This window comes from Xyrauchen texanus, chromosome 50 (assembly GCF_025860055.1).
Source record: "Xyrauchen texanus isolate HMW12.3.18 chromosome 50, RBS_HiC_50CHRs, whole genome shotgun sequence".
NCBI classification, from domain to species: domain Eukaryota; kingdom Metazoa; phylum Chordata; class Actinopteri; order Cypriniformes; family Catostomidae; genus Xyrauchen; species Xyrauchen texanus.
The window spans coordinates 13210489-13231655 of record NC_068325.1 but is presented as its reverse complement, the minus strand read 5'-3'; the positions used below and the strand labels follow the sequence as shown (position 1 = coordinate 13231655).

The following is a 21167-nucleotide window of genomic DNA, read 5'->3' as shown; positions in this document are numbered from 1 at the left end:
GTGATAGAAGCTCAAATCATGTTCTGGTTGATGAGCGAGGATTCAGTAGTCATCAAAGAAAGCCAGTAAACCAAGACAAATGATAGGACTCAGTGTGAGCAATAGAATTAGCTCTGATAAGTTAGTATTCATGAAAAGAAATCATGATTCTGAAGCATTTTTTATAGTTTGCGCATGGTGCAGTGATTAATCTAGCATACAAATGATCAGAGCTTCCCTGTTTGGACCAACGCATGTGACATTATACCGTTCTTAGAAACAAATGATCTAGCTGTGTGTGAATTCCCATACTGTCAGAGTATGTACTGCGTTTGATGAAGAACGTACTCCTCAGCAATTAAAGACAGTAAGTTTGCACAATTTACCCACAAGGAAAAATGTTTTGGTGTAAATAGCAATTCAAGTTGAATGAGCCGTCTGACTCGCGGTTTTCCGTGAGTGTAATGTTAGCATGTTGCTAAGCTAACAACAGGACACTCTAGTAAGCTCTAATCTCAAATCAAATAATTTATCAAAATGTTCACTGAGCCCAAATCAAATATAGTGACGCATCACTAACATTAAACCTCCTTGTGTCATGACGTTCACTCACAAGATGCACAAGAACCAATGAGGTTATGTGTTACTGTCATGTTGCTATATTTAATTTGGGTTTTGTTTACATGAGTTGATCAATGACTTGAATGCTGGTCTGTTCATCATACAGGGTGACCGTATGCATTTAGCAAAACTGTAAAAGGAAGCATAAGTTGTAAGAATTACTGTTATGACACTTTTGAGTGCTTTTTTTAAGCTTTAAAGTAAAGCATTATCCATTGATATAATGGAAATTAGTAATTGTGATATTCTTTAAAATAGCTCCTTATGTGATCTGCAGAAGAAAGAAAGTCATTAGTGGTTGGAACCACATAAAGTTGAGTAAACTAAATATTGCCAGGTAAGAACCTCACTAAGTTTTGAACAGATGTGTTCATAACGTGTTTGAAGGAAAGGTCAAAACAGTTGAATGTAAAAATGTCTTCAATTCATTATTCTGTTGGACCCATGGTCCCATGCACTGGCGTATAGCATGCAACTCACAGATTAAGTTAATGAATAGATGTTTCTTATCCAAAGTATGTACTGTATCAACACTTCCATCTGTGGTTCTGTGTGGTGCAATAATTTGTTCCAGATGTAGATTATTTTGGCATCCAATTCAAAAGTCCAGAACGGATCCATCTGTTAATAAACAAATCTTGTATTTGTCACCCCTGTTAGTCTGTTGAGCACTATGAGTTGTAGAGTATTCTGCAGATACTGTTATTTCATGTTAGGGAAGTGTAATTGGATTTACATTACCACAATCTGCCCTCGGTGCGTTGTGCTGATTTGCACCCGATGGTGACTACAGTGAGGAACGGCTTACCATATGCACCAAAAGGATTTATTATGCAAATTACACCCTGAAATCAACAAGGAATGCTGGTACCATATTGGTTAGCACTGCAGCCAAACCAATCACAATAACAAACTCCCATTACATCCATATTTTTTAAATCAAGAGGCTCATGTTTATTTAAATCTTAATTTATGAAGAGGCTTGCCATGGTATAATGTAGTTTCTGGTTTTCCTTCAGGGCCCAGATTATACATTGAACATCAAGTGGCGAATGCACAGTATCAAAATTGTTTATCAAACAAAAGTAAAACAGCTTAAACTACCTTAAGCTTCTTTGCTGGTCTTAGCTGGTCAGTTTGCTGGTTTTAGAATGGTCTTGTCAGACCATCTTGACCAGGCTGGGAGGCTATCTAAACCAGCTTAAAACAGCTGTTTTTTTTCTCAGCAGGGTAATGTATATTTTTGCCAGTCTGAAATGCATTGCTATAAACGCTTTTCTGGCAGGTATCGAAACCTTGTTCTACTACATTGTCCATCTACATTGTGATATCTCCACACTTAACCACTGGCTATTGAAAAGCCACCAGCATGGGATCAAATATTTCAAGGTGACACAACTTTGTGCAGTTGCTGAGTTCAACATGCTTTCAGCTTTCGTACGAGCACAATCTCTATATCGCAGGCCCCATGAGACAGAGAACAAAGTCAATGGGTTTTATGACCATGAAGGCACACAAGGTGAACTCAACCGTCCCCATCATGTTCCGAGCCTCTCGGATGCCTCACAAATACTGCACCTGACACCTCATTAACTTCGTCCGGGGCTTTAAACACAACAGAACCATCCGGCATATGCTTTACCAAAGAGCACCGACTCATCTGGCAGTGAGACATCTCCACATCTCCATTCCCTAAACCACTCAAGCCCATGTCAGGGCATGAATTTAAAGGGATAGTGACTCCTATAAGTCATATGGGCTTGGAACATGATGAGGGAGAGTTAATGAATTTTCAGAACCTTTGTTTTTGGGTGTACTTTCTCTTTAACGGCAGAGACAAAAAATGCATCCAACCTTGCTGCACAGTTTCAAACCATTTAATCCAGGCACTGACAATTAGACTGCCGTGCTGTCGACTTTGAGCACTTTGTAGCTCAAGAGCTTGCACCTGCTGAACATTACTCTTATAAAAAAAGAAACAGGGAAAAAAGCGGGAAAAACATCACCATGCATCATGCTACCGATACATCCGCTAATAGAGGGCGCCATCTGGCTGAGTGTGTACGCACCATCACGCTTAAGTGCTTTACATCTGTTAATAGAGCGACCGCGCCATTGTTTTCGGTGTGCGCTCTTAACCCCTCAGCTGCACTCCTAAACGCTAAATGCACCGTGGGATGTCATCAGGGCCGGTACCAAGATGTGATCTTCATCAGAGCGGATGGGGATGTCAGATGTTTCTGGAGGGGCACAAGAAAAATCATGGGGGGCAATGCCCCTCCTAGCCCCCCATGAAACCCACCTAAGGATGTCTTGTCTAGTCCTGTGGATGATGGTGGCCAGGTTTTTAGGTTACTCAAAATGGAAACTGAAACCACACATAATGCTACAAACAGAATGTCTTTTGGTAACCAACATCTTATATTTGTTATATGTGACATCAAATCGTTTTTCATTGTAAATTTGATATGTCTAAATGTTCGGAACTAGTAAATCTTCAAAGTTTTTAAGTTCATTCAAGATTACCATCTTTTTAGAGAAGGTACCATGGTAATTGCGCAAACTTGTCGCAAATTCGACACTGATAATTTCCCATGCAGATGAGTTTGCGTCAAACATGTAACAAATTGTCCATTGTTACCAAAGTTTTGCCAGAGGTTCACCACTACCGGTGAAGAGCTGGAAACAGCGAATCAGAAGCTCACTTACATGTGAAAATAACGAGCAACAAATTTAGATTTTTTTGTAAGGGTTGGAGTGCCATGCAAAAAGCATAGTATATGAATATGATAATCAATACTGATACTATCACTGTACTTTTTTGTAAGAGTTTTGATGTTTGACGTACTTACATTATTTCTGATGTTTTTAAATTGGCTTATTGTGGTCCACATTGTAATATGTTCCACACAAAGTCTATTTTTAATATAATTCAGCACATCTTTTATATTTCACCTCTCTTTGTCTGTTGAGTATTCTGTGAATACTCTGTTATTTTGTGTTAATGTTATTTCTAACGCTGAGGTTATTTCCCAGAATTATATTCTGCAGTTGTGCATTAACTAAAAGATGGAGATCTGAAAGTTGCTTCAGAGGATGTGACAGCTGTTCAGGCTTTCAATTGTACTCTTGCCAGATGTCCTCACTTTGAGGCACAATTCCCTGAAAACCACTTCATGATCGCGGGATGTAAAGCAGACATTTTTGCATCACAATAGATCAGTTGTGCAGTCAATTTTTAAAGCCTGATGATTTTGGCATCCAACACATTTATTCTGTTTATTCAAAGAAGAGATTCAAAGCACTCAAGACTGCATGGAATATTTCTCCAGTAGCATTAATGGTATAGATCACTCAAATAATTACACTTTAATTTTTGGGTGAACTTAGACATTTTAAGTCCTAATGTCCAACTGGATTCCTGGCAGTGTAGTTTGTGCTTTCACAACGCTTTATATGCCATTCACAATTAATATGTGAATGTGCGTCTATGCCAGTACGGCAGATGTATTGAATAAAGCAGAGGTGCTGTGCCTGCCAGGGAGATGCAAATGAATGAATGTATGAACTAGAAAAAAAACAAAAAACGTATGAATATCTTATTTATTGTAGTCCTTGAAATATTTTAATGCCAGCCGTGCTATCTCGCCTAGGATTAATAATGCAACAGATTCCAATAGGTTCAATAATGGAAGGCAATCAACAGAGCAGAGCTTGCACACACACACACACACACACACACACACACACACACACACACACACACACACACACACACACACACACACCTCGTCCACAGGAGATCTGCAAAGCTCTGCCAGTCTCATTCAATTAAGTCAGTGTAAGAGAGGCCAATTCACCCAGCAGCTGCATTGCATTTTAATATGACATTGATCCCAGTCAAAAGAGGATAAAATCCAAACATAAGAGCACAGTTGTTTTACATAGAGCCTGCTAATTTTTTCAAGGAAGAAAAAGAATGCGAAAGTTGTTGAAATAACAGAAAAGTGAATTAGAAAACATATTGGTATTCACATGGTATATATCCAACAAAGTGTGATTTTATAATGATACATGTCCAAAACATTCCTTTTGACATGGTACCATGGTAATCCATGCTTTTTTTTACATTTACCATGGTATTACAATGATTTCACTGATATTTGCAAAGGTACAGTAATACCATGATTTTTTGGACATGGACCATGGTAATACCATGGATTTTAGACATGGTGCCGGTGCCATTGTATTACACTGTTTTTTGGACAAGTAACATCGTTCCATGAACATTTATGATAATATTTGTTTTAAGTTTTTTTTATATTTCTATGCACTATGGTATTAACATGGATTTTTGGACATGTACCAAGGTAATACTATGTTTTATGGGCATTTACCATGATATTAACATAGATTTATGGACATGTACTGTACCATATATTACCATAATTACACATAAATTTACCATGGTAATTTCATACTTTATTTGGACATGTACCATGGTAATACCATGGACATGCTGTTGGTACCATGGTACTATGGTTTCCTGGACTTATACCATGGCAATACTGTGTTTTATGGACATTTACCATGGTAATACCACAGTTTTTTTTTTGGACATGTATGATGGTATTAATATATATTTTTGGACATCTACTGTATAATGGTAATACCATGGACTTTTGAACATACTGGCTGTGTCTTGTTTCGAAGGCTGCGTGCTAGGTAGGACGCGTCCTTTGAAGGCTGCAGTATACCGAGCGCCCTCCTTTAAACAAGCAAGAGATGGCCTTCTTAGGACAAACGGAACGTATCATGGTTGCTATGACAGCACGCCACTCTTTAACAAGAGTGAGCACTTTGAGTGAGAAGGGAACAAAGTCCCTATAGAAGGGAATTGTTTGAGGTAAAATTTAGGAGAATTATAATGATGTAAAGAGAAAATAAAATAGATTTTACATGTGTACTTTTAGTCTAATACTTTATTTTAATTATATATTCATATAATTTTACATATTATATACTCTGCACCCATCTACTGAGGTATTTCAACTTGGGAATTAACAGTACTTGCATTTTGAACATCATATTTACTGGAAAATTGGCGTAATTTTTTTTGGACATTTCCATTGAAGTAAAGAATTGTGGGTCATGAGTGCCCACGAAGGATACACCTTATGCATCCTCCAAATTCCTGTGAAAGAAGGTCGCATTCGAAGGCTGTATTCAAAGTGTCCTACTCGCTTTTCTGAAATGAGACCATGGTAATACCATGTTTTCATGGTCATTTACCATGGTAACTCCATAATTGTTTTGGACATGGTTTTAACATGCTATTTTTTTGAAGTACTTTAAAATGGTAGTTATTGAATACCACTGAACAGCATATATAAAGGACCATAGTATTACCACATGCCAAACATTACCACTACAATACTTTTTGTGAGTATTTGCATGCATATATGAGGTTGGCAAAAGTTGCAACCCACAGTCTTGTGAATTTCCAGATTGCTAATGCAGTTGGTGCCACTAATACAAACGTACATTTCACTAGAGTCTGTGATGGATGATCCGTGTTGAAAAAAGTGCATGTTTTGCATTGCATGTGTCCTGACAAAATATTTGACAAACCGTCCTGTCTGTCTCACTTAATATTTGAAGTAGCAAGTAAGTACATTTGCATGTAATGGCACACATGGATAGCCTCGGCCTTGCGGTGGAGTGCAGTTTGACAGCTCGAGAGCTTTAATTGGACAAGGCTTTTACGGCTCTGCATGGTGGCTTGTAAAAGATGGGACCATATTAAACCTATATGCTATGCCAGTACCCCCCACACACACACACATTTAATAAAGCTTCTGACACTGTTTTGCTTTCACTTTGCATAAAAACTTAATCGTTTTGTCACTCTGTGGTCAGTCAGTTAGCCACGGAACTAATAATGTGTTTTGAAATTGGTCGGCCAGTTAGCCGCAAGCTACTCGTAAGTTACCAAACTACGTGCTTTACCGAGAATGACAAATGATATTGTCCAGTGTCGTGGTGTATGGTGTAAATTGGCACAGCAGTGCTGTTGACAAAAGAGAAATGAGCATTGTTAACACTGAACATGATTCACGGGGTGGCATGTTTTTGTAAGGGATTGGAAAAGTGCAAGACTGCTGTATAAGCAAATGCAGTAAGGTGGCCATTATCTAATAAGATCTCATGTTTGTTTAGATTGTATGATAACGGGTGTTTGGAATGACAATCAGAGTGGTCGTGTGTCCTGATTATGAAAGCACTCTGTTTTTTGAGGCCGACTTTAAAGGATGATCCTTAATTGTGCATATGGTGTATTTGTCACTTAGGACATGTTAGAATTTGCGTTTTTGTAAGTAAGAATGTGAAATGCAGGGGAAATTTCTTAAAAAAAAAAACGGAGAAGTTAAGTTACACCCCGATATCTCGCATTTACACTTGGTATGGACAAAAGTGTCCAGAGTGTTTAATTCAGACATTTATTTCAATGCAGCCTCGAGCGTATGGCTAAACCCAAAATTATGTATCAATAAGTCCCCTTTCTGCAGGTCAGTGTGGATTGTGAGAGAGGTTAATATGCTCGAGGAGTGTTGAGATCCTTTGAAAATATGGTTCAACATTTTAGGATTCCCAGGATTCAATTCTTTAGGTATTTACAGCTGCGCCACCTGCTTTGTACAATTTTTTTGAGTAGCATACACCACCCTAAAGCGGCAGATAGTCTGGGAGTGGTTATTACTGCTTTTGGAAAAGGTCATGAGGCATCAGTGTATTACTCCCTGTTAATTCAGGGTCTGGGGTAAGGAACTTCAACTTCTCTCAAGATATTATGAGAGAAAGATTTAAACTTGGCGTTGGAGGAGGGGGTGTGGGCTAGGATAAAATAAAATGTCAAGTCTGCATCTAGAGATGCAAGGGTTCGCCTTATGCAATTTAAGATTTTACTTTGATTCAATTGGACCCCCTCTAGTGCTATGTTTTTGGACATTTACCATGGTAATACCAATTTTGTTTTTTTGGACAAGTACGATGGTATTAACATAGATTTTTAGACATGTACTGTACCATAGTATTACCATAATTTCACAGACATATAACATGGTAATTCCATGCCTTTTATTTGGACAATGTACCATAGTAATACCATGGTACTTTCATATTGTTGGTGCCATGGTATTACTATGGTATAATGGTCATTTACCATGGTAATGCTATGTTTTTGGACATGGTTAAAAAATTTAAAGCCACGAACTTGGCAAACTTTGGCAAATCTAGTGATTCTATCCTTAAAATATCAATTAAAAATGCCTTTTAAAGACCTCATGATATTTTTTACGAGTTTTTGGCTTTTAGACCAGAAACATACTTTACACAAGGACACATACTCAGATGCGAATGTTTGGCCAATTCAGTCTGGTTGAACATACTAACGTGCGTTCTTGTGTGATGAAAATAATCTTTAGAACTCAAGAGGGTGATAATCTTGCCTTCTAAATTCTGTGCCTGAATTAATTATTATTTAGGAACATTGCTATAAACCTATTGGCTTTTCTTTCCCAGAAATATTCTCTTCAAACTGTTACTCCGCCATGACAGTAGATGACTTGAATGAGAAAAGTAGAAACAGACAGTTTACATTAATGTCCGCTATAGCGCCACGTTTTTGCGTAGAGTATGTATCGTACTTTAGACCTTGTCTACTAGCTTTAAAGCCATCTATATACTAGTACACTCTTAAAACGTGACCTTTGGAAGATATACAAATTTACATTCTTTCTCTTCTAGGAAAACAGACCAAAAATATTGATGACTCATCCTGCACTACACAGATTGTTGTCCAATCAGACGCTCTCTAGAGAGTGAGAATGTCCCTCCCACTAATACATTCTCCAGCTAACTAGCAAGTATGCAAATCATGATTCATGGCTGTAATGTAACTTAAGCCTATTGGCTATTTTTCATTTTTTTTTAAAGAAAGGGATTTCTTTGATATGTCCTGCCCAAGCTTCTGTTTCAATAGGAAATACACACACTGAGCACTTTATTAGGAATACTATAGTCCTCATAAAGTGCCCAACATGGTCTTCTGCTGTTGTAGCCCATCTGCCTCAAGGTTTGACATGTTGTGCATTCTGAGATGCTATTCTGCTCACTACAATTGTACAGAGTGGTTATCTGAGTTACTGTAGCCTTTCTGTCAGCTCGAACCAGTCTGGCCATTCTCCATTGACCTCTCTCATCAACAAGGCGTTTCCGTCCACAGAACTGCCGCTAACTGGTTGTTTTATGTTTTGTTTTTGGCACCATTCTGAGTACTATAGTAACTTTAGAGACTGTTGTGTGTGAAAATCTCAGGAGATCAGCAGTTACAGAAATATTCAAACCAGCCCATCTGGCACCAACAATCATGCCACGGTCGAAATCACTGAGATTTCCCCATTCCAATGGTTGATGTGAACAACAATCATCTACATGATTGTATGCATTGCACTGCAGCACCACAATTGGCTGATTAGATAATCACAAGAATAAGTAGGTGTACATGTTTTCCTAATAAATTGCACAGTGAGTGTATGTCATCACAGGAAAGACAACTGTGCTTGTTAAATGACATTGTGTTTTAAATCTGTGCATCCTCCGGAAGCTGCATCAGGCAATCTGATAAAAGCTAACATGTTTTCCAGTTTTGTGTGCAATGTGCAAAAGGCTGAGACTAACCAGACACCTCATGTTGCACCCCATCCCATAATAGAGAAAAAATGAAGCACTTTTGCTCACCCAGTGTTTGATGAAACTCACCCGACACCGGGGTCATAGAATTGGGTGGCAGGCTGTTGATATTGAGCGCCCCCATCTGGTGGATCTGAGTGGTGGGAAAGGCCACGCTGGGTGCCAGATAGCCTCCGTGACTGGCAGCCATGAGGGCCGCCTGCTGCTGCATCAGCTGCCAGAAAGAGACATAGAAAAAAAGAGTGGAGAGGCAGGGTTATTAAAGTTATGATATTTTATATCCCATTTTAAAATAATTTTTAGATTTACTAATTTAGGGCATTTTCGAAAGAGAGCGGATTGTTAAAGAGACCAAGCCCTGAGCCCATCCAAGAACGCTCAGAGTGAAAGTGAAGCAAAAGTGGTGTAGAAGCGACATGAAATGACATGGTTGCTTCATTAAATGTATTTTTCATGTCAAATTTGCTTTTAAAACAGGGTAAGGATGTCTGTTTTGTTCACCTATTATTTATCTTTTTGAACACTATTGGTTAGGTTTAGGTGTTGGTTAAGGGTAAAGATGTCTGTTTTGTTCGCCTATTATTTATCTTTTAGGACACTATTGATTAGGTTTAGGCTAAAGTTTAACATTTACATTTATGCATTTCGCAGATGCTTTTATCCAAAGCGACTTACAGTGCATTTATTACAGGGACAATCCCCCGCTTGCTCAAGGACACAATGGTCAAGTCAAGTCAAGTCAAGTGGTTTTTATTGTCGTTTCAACCATATACAGTTAGTACAGTACACAGCAAAACGAGACAACGTTCCTCCAGGACCATGGTGCTACATAAAAACAACAAAGGACCAACATAGGACCACATGAGACTACACAACGAAATAAAATACCTATATAAACTACCTATATATACCTATATAAAGTGCACGTGCAAACATGTGCAAAAAGTACAGGACAGTACAACAAATTACTGACAATGAACAGGACAATAGACAGTGCAGCGCCGACCAGTACTCAGTAGTGCAAAAAGATGACAGTTTCTAAAAATGTAAACATAACATACTATGAGATAGTGTTCTATGCACATAGCAGTTATTGAGGTAGCAGACAGTTATAAAGTGACAGTTATTAAAGTGCAACTCAGGACACGTGTGTGTCAAACCAGTCTCTGAGTACTGAGGAGTCTGATGGCTTGGGGAAGAAGCTGTTACACAGTCTGGCCGTGAGGGCCGAATGCTTCGGTACCTCTTGCCAGACGGGAGGAGGGTAAAGAGTTTGTGTGAGGGTGTGTGGGGTCAGTCCACAATGCTGGTTGCTTTATGGATACAGTGTTTTTTGAAAATGTCTTTGATGGAGGGAAGAGAGACCCCAATGATCTTCTCAGCTGTCCTCACTATCCTCTGCAGGGCTTTGCAGTCCGAAACGGTGCAAGTCCCAAACCAGGCAGTGATGCAGCTGCTCAGGATGCTCTCAATAGTCCCTCTATAGAATGTAGTGAGGATGGGGGTTGGGAGATGTGCTTTCCTCAGCCTTCGAAGAAAGTAGAGACGCTGCTGGGCTTTCTTGGTGATAGAGCTGGTGCTGAGGGACCAGGTGAGGTTCTCCGCCAGGTGAACACCAAGAAATTTGGTGCTCTTGACGATCTCCACAGAGGAGCCGTCGATGTTCAGCGGAGTGTGTTCACCTTGTGCTCTCCTAAAGTCAACAACCATCTCTTTTGTTTTGTCGACATTCAGGGACAGGTTGTTGGCTCTACACCAGTTCGATCAGCCGCTGCACCTCCTCTCTGTATGCTGACTCGTTGTTCTTGCTGATGAGACCCACCACGGTCGTGTCATCGGCGAACTTGATGATGTGATTCGAGCTGTGCATTGCTGCACAGTCGTGAGTCAGCAGAGTGAACAGCAGTGGACTGAGCACACAGCCCTGGGGGCCCCAGTGCTCAGTGTGGTGGTGGTGGAGATGCTGTTCCCGATCCGGACTGACTGAGGTCTCCCAGTCAGGAAGTCCAGGATCCAGTTGCAGAGGGAGGTGTCCAGGCCCAGCAGGTTCAGCTTTCCAATCAGGTGCTGGGGAATGATTGTGTTGAATGCTGAGCTGAAATCTATGAACAGCATTCGAATGTATGAGTCCTTATTGTCTAGGTGGGTGAGGGCCAGATGGAGGGTTGTGGTGATGGCATCGTCCGTTGAACGGTTTGAACGATACGCAAACTGCAGTGGGTCTAGTGAGGGGGGCAGCTGGGTCTTAATCTGCCTCATGACTGAGCCTCTTGAAGCACTTCATGATGATGGGTGTAAGTGCGACGGGACAGTAGTCGTTGAGACAGGACACTGAAGACTTCTTTGGCATGGGGATGATGGTGGTGGCCTTGAAGCACGTTGGAACAACGGCGCTGCTCAGAGAGATGTTGAAGATGTCGGTAAGAACATCTGCTAGCTGGTCTGCACATCCTCTGAGCACTCTGCCAGGAATGTTGTCTGGTCCAGCAGCCTTCCGTGGGTTGACTCTACGTAGAGTTTTCCTCACATCTGCCGTGGTAAGACAGAGCACCTGGTCGCTGGGAGGAGGGGTGGACTTCCTCGCCATCACGTCGTTCTGCACTTCAAACCGAGCGTAGAAGTCGCTCAGCGCATCTGGAAGGGAGGCATCTTTGTCACAGGCAACTGATGTTGTCCTGTAGTTGGTGATGGCCTGGATGCCCTGCCACATGCGCCGCGTGTCACCGCTGTCCTGGAAGTGACTGTGGATTCTCTGGGCGTGTGCGCGCTTTGCCTCTCTGATTGCCCGTGACAGTTTGGCCCTAGCTGTTCTTAGGGCTGCCTTATCGCCTGCTCTGAAGGCGGAGTCTCGGGACCTCAGCAGCGTGCGCACCTCCGCAGTCATCCACGGCTTCTGGTTGGAGTGTGTGGTGATGGTCTTGGAGAAAGTGACATCATCAATGCACTTGCTGATGTAGCTGGTCACTGATGCTGTGTATTCCTCCAAGTTGGTAGAATCGCCATATGTTGCTAATGGTGGTGGCTGTGGAGATCGAACCAGCAACCTTCTGATTACCAGTTATGTGCTTTGGTCCACTATGCCACCACCACTCAGGTTTTAGGTTGGGGGTAGGTACATTTTACTCATTTACTCTTTAAAACATCTATCTAATGTTCACCTTTAAAAACCATTGTTTCACTTGCTTTTGGCGCTCTTATGCGCCAAGATCCCAAAGTCTGCATGCTAAAGTCAGCGATTTCAACATAAACTCAAAACATTTTCATCGAACTCTTCCAAGTCCAAATTATCTAAGCTAGGCTAACCACATAATTTTATATGTCTACATTTAATAAAGGAATTTCCGGACAAAGGCTAGATACTTCAAAGGAAACATAGTTGGGATCTCCATTAAGACTATGAAGCCATGAAATAGCAACCTACATGCAGACATGATGGATAGGCAGTGCTTTGCAGAGGAGAGGAGAAAGTAGAGCGGAAAAAGAGAAAAATGTGTCAACCTATGTTTAGTGAAAGCGTCCATCTTCACAGTCAGAGGGCTGTCACAAGCCCCCACGCAACATTTCAATAGCTGTCGGTCTGGCTCATTCTAATGGAGGGATTGGCGCACATATTATTGTAGTCCTTAAGGGACCTAGTAGTTCAGAGCAGAAGAATAGAATTGTATTCATTTTTCCTTTTCAAACTTTAAGGTGATGCTTCCTTCACAGCTTTGACAGCAAAACTTATTTATTTTCCCGTTTACAGTGTGACAGTTATCAGTGTAGAGCGTTTTTTTTAATATATCATGTTTTTCTTTTTAAACAGACATTCTTATATCTAGGCTAAATGACTATACAATTCAGAACCACCTCCCTTGTGCTCAAATATCTCTGCATGCTAGGTTATAAGCATCATACCAGAGATGTGTTACTAATTCTCTTCTGATAATTTGAATTTTTTTGATACACTTCACAGTATTTTTCATGTTTTATAGGATCAATGATTGGCACTCAATTATACAAATATAGGTAAGACTGTATTTCTATCCCTCACAGTGAAATTTGTTCAAGTGAAATTATATATGCCATCTACTCTGACTAGTTATATTGAAATAGACATACATGGATCTAGGCTAAATGACTATTAGATCTAGAACTGCTTTGCTCTTGCAAAAATATGTCTACATGCTAGTTTACATCTACAGTACATGAAAAATGTTTGTACATCAAGTCTCTTCTAATAATTCTAATAGACTTTTGTTAAGAGTATATGGCATATTTAATTTGACACAAATGGAAACAAGGCTGTGAAAGAGTGGCGTACAGTCCCATCAAAATTTGACATGAAATCAAAATCAACCCTATTTACTTTCTTAATATTCACATTCCTCGTCTTATTGTGCACAATTCAACAATGGAAGTTATACCAGTGAAAACCGACGTGTAATAGCCAAATATTTGTTTAGGCATTGTTTAAGGCTACTGTTGTTGGTAATAAAGCCTTTCTAAAAAATGTACAGCAAATTACAGCATTGTTACAGCATAAATAGCAAATTACTATAGATTTATATTGTAATCGAATGCAAACGTTCCTTCAGGTCTGGCTTAATTCGAGCCTGATCTCCTTACTCGTTTAACAGCTGTTCCAAGTGGAAATATCCACTTTGTAGCGCTAAAAGTGAGTTAGATCTTCTCCTAAACAGATATGGTTTTTAAGATAAGGTTTTTAAGGTTCATGCTCAATCAAGTTTTAAATCTCCATACACTAAACCTAAACATAACCGATAGTGGCATGAAAATCAAATGTGATGCTTCTCTGACACTTTTGACTTGTGTTGACATGTGTGCTCTTCAGGACTCAAACCCTGGTCCTTTGCATCACAAGTGTAACACTATCAGTTGAGCTACAGCCAGGGCTCAAGTTGTTGGGGGATGTGAGGGGATGCATCTCCTTGTTGAAAGAAATGGCAAAAACCATCCCCCTTATTAAATCATCCCCATTAGTTCAATTTTATCACGTATTACTTATAACTAATCATGTAAGTAAAGGATTTTTATTCTCTACGTTTGATAAATAACAGACTTTAAATAACCGCGATTAGCTGATCGTAAATAGATTTCAACATATTTTGGGTTGCCAGATATCAAGAGGTGAAATTCCCCAATCAGATCTTTACACCGCACAGTTTTTAAATATTCAGCCATTGTTGTGCATTGGTTGCACCATCTGGAAACCAAGAGTGTGCAAGCCTACTCTCCACTGCGAAAAAGCGCTGGTGTTCTGAAAACGCCAGAAAATAGACATTTTAGAGATTAGTGATGGGTTAACGTGTCCTTTCCAGTGTTCACTTGAAACTTACGCCACTGAAGGTAATGCTAACAGGGTTCCCACGGGTCCTTAAAGAGTCTTAAAATTTAATAAATTACTTTTTTATATATAAATAGTCTTAAATATTTTAAATGGTATGAAAAAAGTCTTAATTATCATTGAAAGAGATCTCACAGGAATTGCGATATGGCCTTATATGATTTTTATTAAACTTCAAAGCACTACGATTTCATGAAATAAATGTGCGCACTGCATGCTTCAAAATGATTGCTGATGACTACTACTTTTGACAAATGTTTGCTTTAAAGTTTGAATTTTCTAATATCTTTTAGATGATTGGAAGAGTGCATAATTTATTTCCCTTATCTGCAGGGCTGGACTGGTAATCTGGCATACCGGGCATTTTCTCCATACAGCGCCGCGATATGCAGATAAAGGATAGCGAACACCCCCCTCCCCCTCCCCAGGGTCAACAACTTTCGGAATACCCGGTTATTAACTTTCTTTAAAAAGAAGAAAACAGAATGTAAAATTTTGGTAAGACTAAGTGAACAGTTACAACATGCACAGATTTTCTCAAGCTAAACTGTCAATACCATAACTGTTCAACATACTCAATGGACTGCACATCTATGCCTCACTGCCTCATTTTCATTAATGTCCAATTAAATATGCCATCTACATTGACTAAGGTCTATTAGTGAAAACAACTGTACAGAAAAACACATGGCTGTCACTGTGGCTGTATTCAGATTGCAGGCAAATCAGATTTTTTCTCAAATCAGATCTTTTCAGGCAGACTGTCCAAACTATTAATTGCAAGTGATCATATCATATTTGTGGGTTCAGACATAACCAACCTATCTGCACGGGTTGCTTTTGTAACAACGTAGGCGTACCCACGTGACAACATTCAAAACAGATGCAGAAAAAATGGAGGTGCATCATCTCGCTCTCCAAATAAGGGCCCTGTCCAGTCACGGTGCAGAACACCTCAAACTCAGCGACGGAGGAGACTGGAAAATATTGTGGTGTTCCGTGCTGCAGACACCGATTTTTGACGTCATCATTGTGTGTCGCGTTAAGAGTGATGCAAAAGACCATTTGAAATCTGAATTTAGCAGCCAGAGTGTCCAGACTGAGATGCATCTGATTTCAATCGCATTTGAAACCACCTCCCGATGTGGTTTGAATCCGATTCGGGAAAAATCTGATTTTTAGTGGAGGTCTGAACAAGGCCAAAGCTATTCTTGTCCAAAAAAACAATGCTACAATTAATCTTGTATATACAAGTAAAGTATATATTTCTCAAACAGCAAACAAGGCCAAAATAAGACCAAAAAGCTACTTCATACAATAATCATCCAGCTGCCACTTTTCATTTGAATGTAGAAGACAACAATGTTGAAGGCACATGGTACTTTGCTCTTCACAGCTGTATTTGCATGGACTCCCTGGATGGCAGAAATGCAATCATAATCTCTCAGTGCCCTTGCAAGTGCGCCTGAAAGATACAGTCCACCCACAAAACAAATCGATAATCCTCTACTGCACTACTATCTAAAAACTCCTCCTATCATTTGCATAATTCCATCAACAAACTGCTGAGAATCATCCATTATCTATGGGTAAAATTCACTCATGAGCTTTGGGGTAGCAAGAAGCCATTGTGAATCTAAATAAAAGCTCAGCATTGTTTAACAATTGTATAACGGTTAAACTTGTGCGAGGGTCTAATGCATTCGTCAAGTCTGGGACGAGACAGTCTGGTCTTGCCGGCACGTAATAGCGATGACACAGTAAACAGGCACCATTTATGCCCATCTTACGCCCTCCTCCTTCGAGCTGAATGGGTCGGTAGAGTTAAGCTGGCTGGCTCTAGCCAGGTGACAGTTTGCTAATGCCCAGAGGGCAAGGCTTTGGAGACTTCCATATTGTAATTTCCTTCCACGAACAGCTCGGATAATGTCGCCTTTCATGGCTGCCACCAGATTGCCTCAGATAACGATGTGGCATTCAGTTCTGCTCTTTAGGAATTAAAACAGAAAATTGGAGGCCCGAGCATGTAATTATGTTGGGGCGAAGTGAGCAACATCAATTTGTTCTTGGGAGAGGTGGGGATAGAGGGCGGTGGAGGAGAGAGGGGAAAAAAAGAAAAGAAAAACAAGGTCTTTTGGCTGTCGGCTGCCGGACAAGACCATTACTAAATCATCTGTTGTGCAGCTCCGTATTTCCTCCTTAAAGGCAGTAATTTTTTAGAAGTTAAAATTATTTCTCCTATCGCAGCTGATTATTCAGAGACCTTACAAGGATAGTTACCACAAAAAGGACAATTCAGTCATTATATAAGTTCATTGCATCTTTGTTCCATGCTATAAAAGTTAATTGTGAATGGAGACTAACATTCCTATGCCCTTTTGTGTTCCAAGGAAGAAAAAAACAACATATGTTTGAGTAAATGATAGAATTAATTTTTTGGTAAGTTCAGTCATGAAACTACGCATGGTCCATCTGAGATGTAATCTGTTAACCAACTTGCATACTCTTTTGTCTAACATTTAAGTTACCTGCCAAACCCAGGTTAATTGCAGTGCACTACAAGAGTTTTCTATCTGAAACCCTCCTCCTCCCCAGTATCACTGGTCTATGTCTTCTTCAATGGCATTGCATTTATGTCTAATTGTGCAGCAGCATGTCTGTGTATGTTCTATCAGTATCAAGTCTTCGTTCTTGCTCTTCAGTAGCAGCATAAACAGATCTAGTCCACCAAGACCAAACCCAACAACGTGTCATATCCATTTATTCTCAGAGTTTTCATGACCTAACTATTTTAAATATATACAAGCCATTTGCCTGAAAAGTGAAAAAACTGTGGCTCTGTGCTATTTGTTTAATCATCTGACTAGCTCGACACAGCAACATTGGCTCAACTAATTTGCCAATGTTTGAGTTTCAGAGTTTGATCATTTGAGTTTGTGGCAGGACTGTCTGTTTGTTCAACCAATGGATGATATAGGAGATATTGGGAAAATTGTTTAAAAATTGGCCATTATTTTTGGTATTCTGTTTGGTGATGCTAGTGGTGCAGAAATTACTCACTTCACCTTTAAATTTTGCTTGTACATTACTCGCTCATTTCAAATCCAACACTTTACCCAGAATCTTGAATAGATACCAAGCATTAAAGCTCAGACAAAAGGCACCAAATTGCTTTCAGATGAGTCTTCATCGATGGGGTTGTAACCTTTTATATCTTCAAAATGGGGGAAAAAAAAGAGGCCGCTGGAAGAAGTTTCCCAGGCGACGGCATTCGTATAGTGTCAGGAATTTGGTTTTTTTTATGGGTTGCCAATGGCATTAGTCTCCCTCAATGCCACTAGGCAATCATCTCTTTATCATTTGGCAATTATCTACCCAGAGCTGCTGTGTGTCTCTGCCCACCTCTGCCTGAATCACATGACCCCGTCCAGTCAGTCTGGCCATACAGCATCGGGATGGAGAATGGCGGGATGGCTGGAGAGATATTTATAGAGAGAGGAGAAATGGAGTGAGCTGAATGCGAGGACCCTGGTTATTAAGGTCTCTAGCCCTGGAGATTGCCTGAGATGGCTTTGCTCCTTTTTCTGCTTTGTGCTAAGAAACTTCTTCGGTACAAATCTCAGTGATGGTGCAAACATAGTTTCCATTGGAGCAGAGTATGTTTTAGAATGTGCTTCCACTTGAATGCTTTTTGTGTTGTAGATTTTTTTCAGAAGAGGGTGCTTTAGACTGGATTTTATACATATATAATTGTCTTATTATTGCAAAATATCTATTTACACTTAGGCAACCTTCATTCCAGGGGTTTTCAACCTCTACAGACATTTCCAGACACATAAAATTTGTTTTGTTGGAGTAACCTTCTGTATTTCAGATTGATTCAGAGATGTTGAATGTTGAATCAGTTGACTTGAATAAAACCAATTAATTTAGATGTAAAAATATGAAGCACATTTTTTGATTCAGTGATGTTAAATCATATTTTTGACTTGAATAAAACCAGTTAATTTAGATATTACATCACAAAGAACATTTTCTGATACAGTGATGTATAACAGTATTTAGATGTTACAACATGAAGCAAATTTTTAATCTTGTTTGGCCCTGCATCTACATGCGTTGTTGTTGTATTTTAAACCAAATTAATTCTGTTCAAAAGACTCTAGACTGTCATATAAAGGATACATTTCTGGCACACCGAGTCACGTGACAAAACAGCATAGCGTCCATTTTCTTGAAGCGTTTCTATGGGCGCAAAGCCAACAAAAGTGCCTCTGGTAAAAAACCTATTTACGTTTTTTCATTGAAACCTGTTTGGGTGTAAAGAGTAGTGTCTCTAGTTTTGTTTTATATGCATTTTTGCGGGTCAGTGCGCTAATAAACATGATGTCCACATATGTGGAAATTGGGACAGAATTACCTCAAAAGTTATTTTGAATAATTTCAACATTAACACATCTGTGGGCAATGGTCGATTTGTACAAGAAGTTCAATAGAAGTTTTTTATTTTGTTGGAGGGGGTTTTTAGAAAAATGTATGTGGTGTAACCATCAAGAAAAAAGTATGATAATACTTTCATTGCACCTTGAATACACAAGAGTATAAACAACTTCATCATTAATTTCAAGAATGTTTTCAAAGTGGGCTTGGGTAGCTCAGTGAGTATTGACGCTGACCACCCTTGGAGTCGCGAGTTTGAATCTAGAGTGTGCTGAGTGACTCCAGCTAGGTCTCTTAAGCAACCAAATTGGCCCCGGTTGCTAGGGAGGGTAGAGTCATATGGGGTAACCTTCTTGTGGTCAATGGTGCGTGTGGTAAGTTGTGCGAGACTCAAGGAGAGATGTATGAGCCTTCACATGCTGTGAGTTCTGCGGTGTCATACATAAGGAGTCACATATAAGATACGCAGATTGGCGTATTACCCAGGCACCTTAGACTTGTTATCCACCACCCGGATTGAGGTGAGTAACCGCGCCACCACGAGGACCTACTAAGTAGTGGGAATTGGGCATTCCAAAATTTGGGAGAAAATGGGGATTAAAAAAAATATATTATTTTTTATTTTATTACTGTGCACTATGTTTCTATTAATTAACATTTCTTTAGCTATTGTGCATTTTCACATTGAGAATGTGTTCATCCAAAAGATTTTGCTTTCAGAGGCTGTATATAGAGCTAGGATGGAAATAAGGTGCCTTTCGAATTGTTCTGAGACCAGTGAAGACAGACAGCACACTGGAGGTTAAGTAATTCGCTAAATAGGGAGCAAGGGAGCATCATATAGCTAGCTCTCTATGCAGCTACTGTTAGTGTATTCCCTCCTAAAATCAGACCAAAAGTTCAGTTTCAGGCTGCAGATGATGTTTGGACCACTCAACATATTTGGAAGACATGGGACAATGGTAATCAGTACATAGATTCAGAATTTGTAATGCATAATTATATTTTAAAATGGTCGGCAGTGATTGGATGATGCTGGACATTACTTTGAATAATAATAATTTATTCAGCTTTACAGAAAATCAGCTGTAAAATCTGTAACGTCTCAAAAACATGAAAGACTAACACTTCTAGAAACATAATATACAATTTGATGAAAGAATTTGTACTTTCTATAGCTTGATATTATAAAAAATTTCACAACTTAGTCCCATTGTCCACATATGTGGATATCATTTTTTGTAATTTTTTTTATTAGGTTCTACTTGTTACAAATCAAAAAGGGAAATGGAAACTGCACACAGCAGTCAAGCTCTGGTCTCAGGAGGTTAAGGTTGACATTTTCATAATGCTATTTCTATACAAAAAGCTAGATTTTCTAGGTAAAACTTTTACAATAACATGCATTAAGAACATTAACTGCATTATATAATGATTAAAAAATAAGTTGCAAAAAATGAGTGACAACACTTTACAATAAGGATCTATTCATTAACATTAGTAAATGCATGAGGTATAATAATCTAACAATGAACGATTTGTGTTTACAACATTTATTAATCTTGGTTAATGTTCATTTATATTTACCGTGTTTATTATTCATGTTAATTCATAATGCATTACCAGCTACTGCTTTTAATGTAAAAAAATTTACATTAATGTAACGTTAATAAGTGCAGAAAAATATTGTTTGTTGTTACAAGTAGTTCATATTAACTAATGTATTTAATGTTAACAAAAGCAAACTTATTGTAAAGTGTTAACAAATTAGTTAATAGTAAGAAATGTCATGAAAAATGTGAGTTTTATATTTTTTATATTTCCTCTCCACAGACCTCCTGGTTGAACACACAGGCTTTAGAGTAAAGCATGCAATGTCTACCAACTCTGTGAAGAAATGTAGAGTTGTGAGATCATCCATTTCTATCCAATGCAAAAATCATAGGAAAAATGCTCTTAAAATGTGCCATCTATCTAGATGATTCATACAGTGTTTCCAAACATAACTATTGTATTTTTAAAAAGATGC

General features: G+C 39.2%; 1 protein-coding gene across 2 annotated transcripts in view; it reads right to left on the bottom strand.

Moving 5' to 3' along the window:
* The window catches only part of celf5a (cugbp, Elav-like family member 5a), a 275280-nt gene that overhangs the window by 14020 nt on the left and 240093 nt on the right, over nt 1-21167 (bottom strand). Inside the window, exon 7 of one of the 2 annotated variants that reach the window (XM_052123558.1) lies at nt 9421-9565. In XM_052123558.1, the coding sequence (XP_051979518.1) occupies nt 9421-9565 (145 nt within the window). Of the gene's footprint in view, nt 1-9416; nt 9566-21167 lie in introns of both variants that reach the window. The other variant, XM_052123559.1, reaches the window with a different exon arrangement.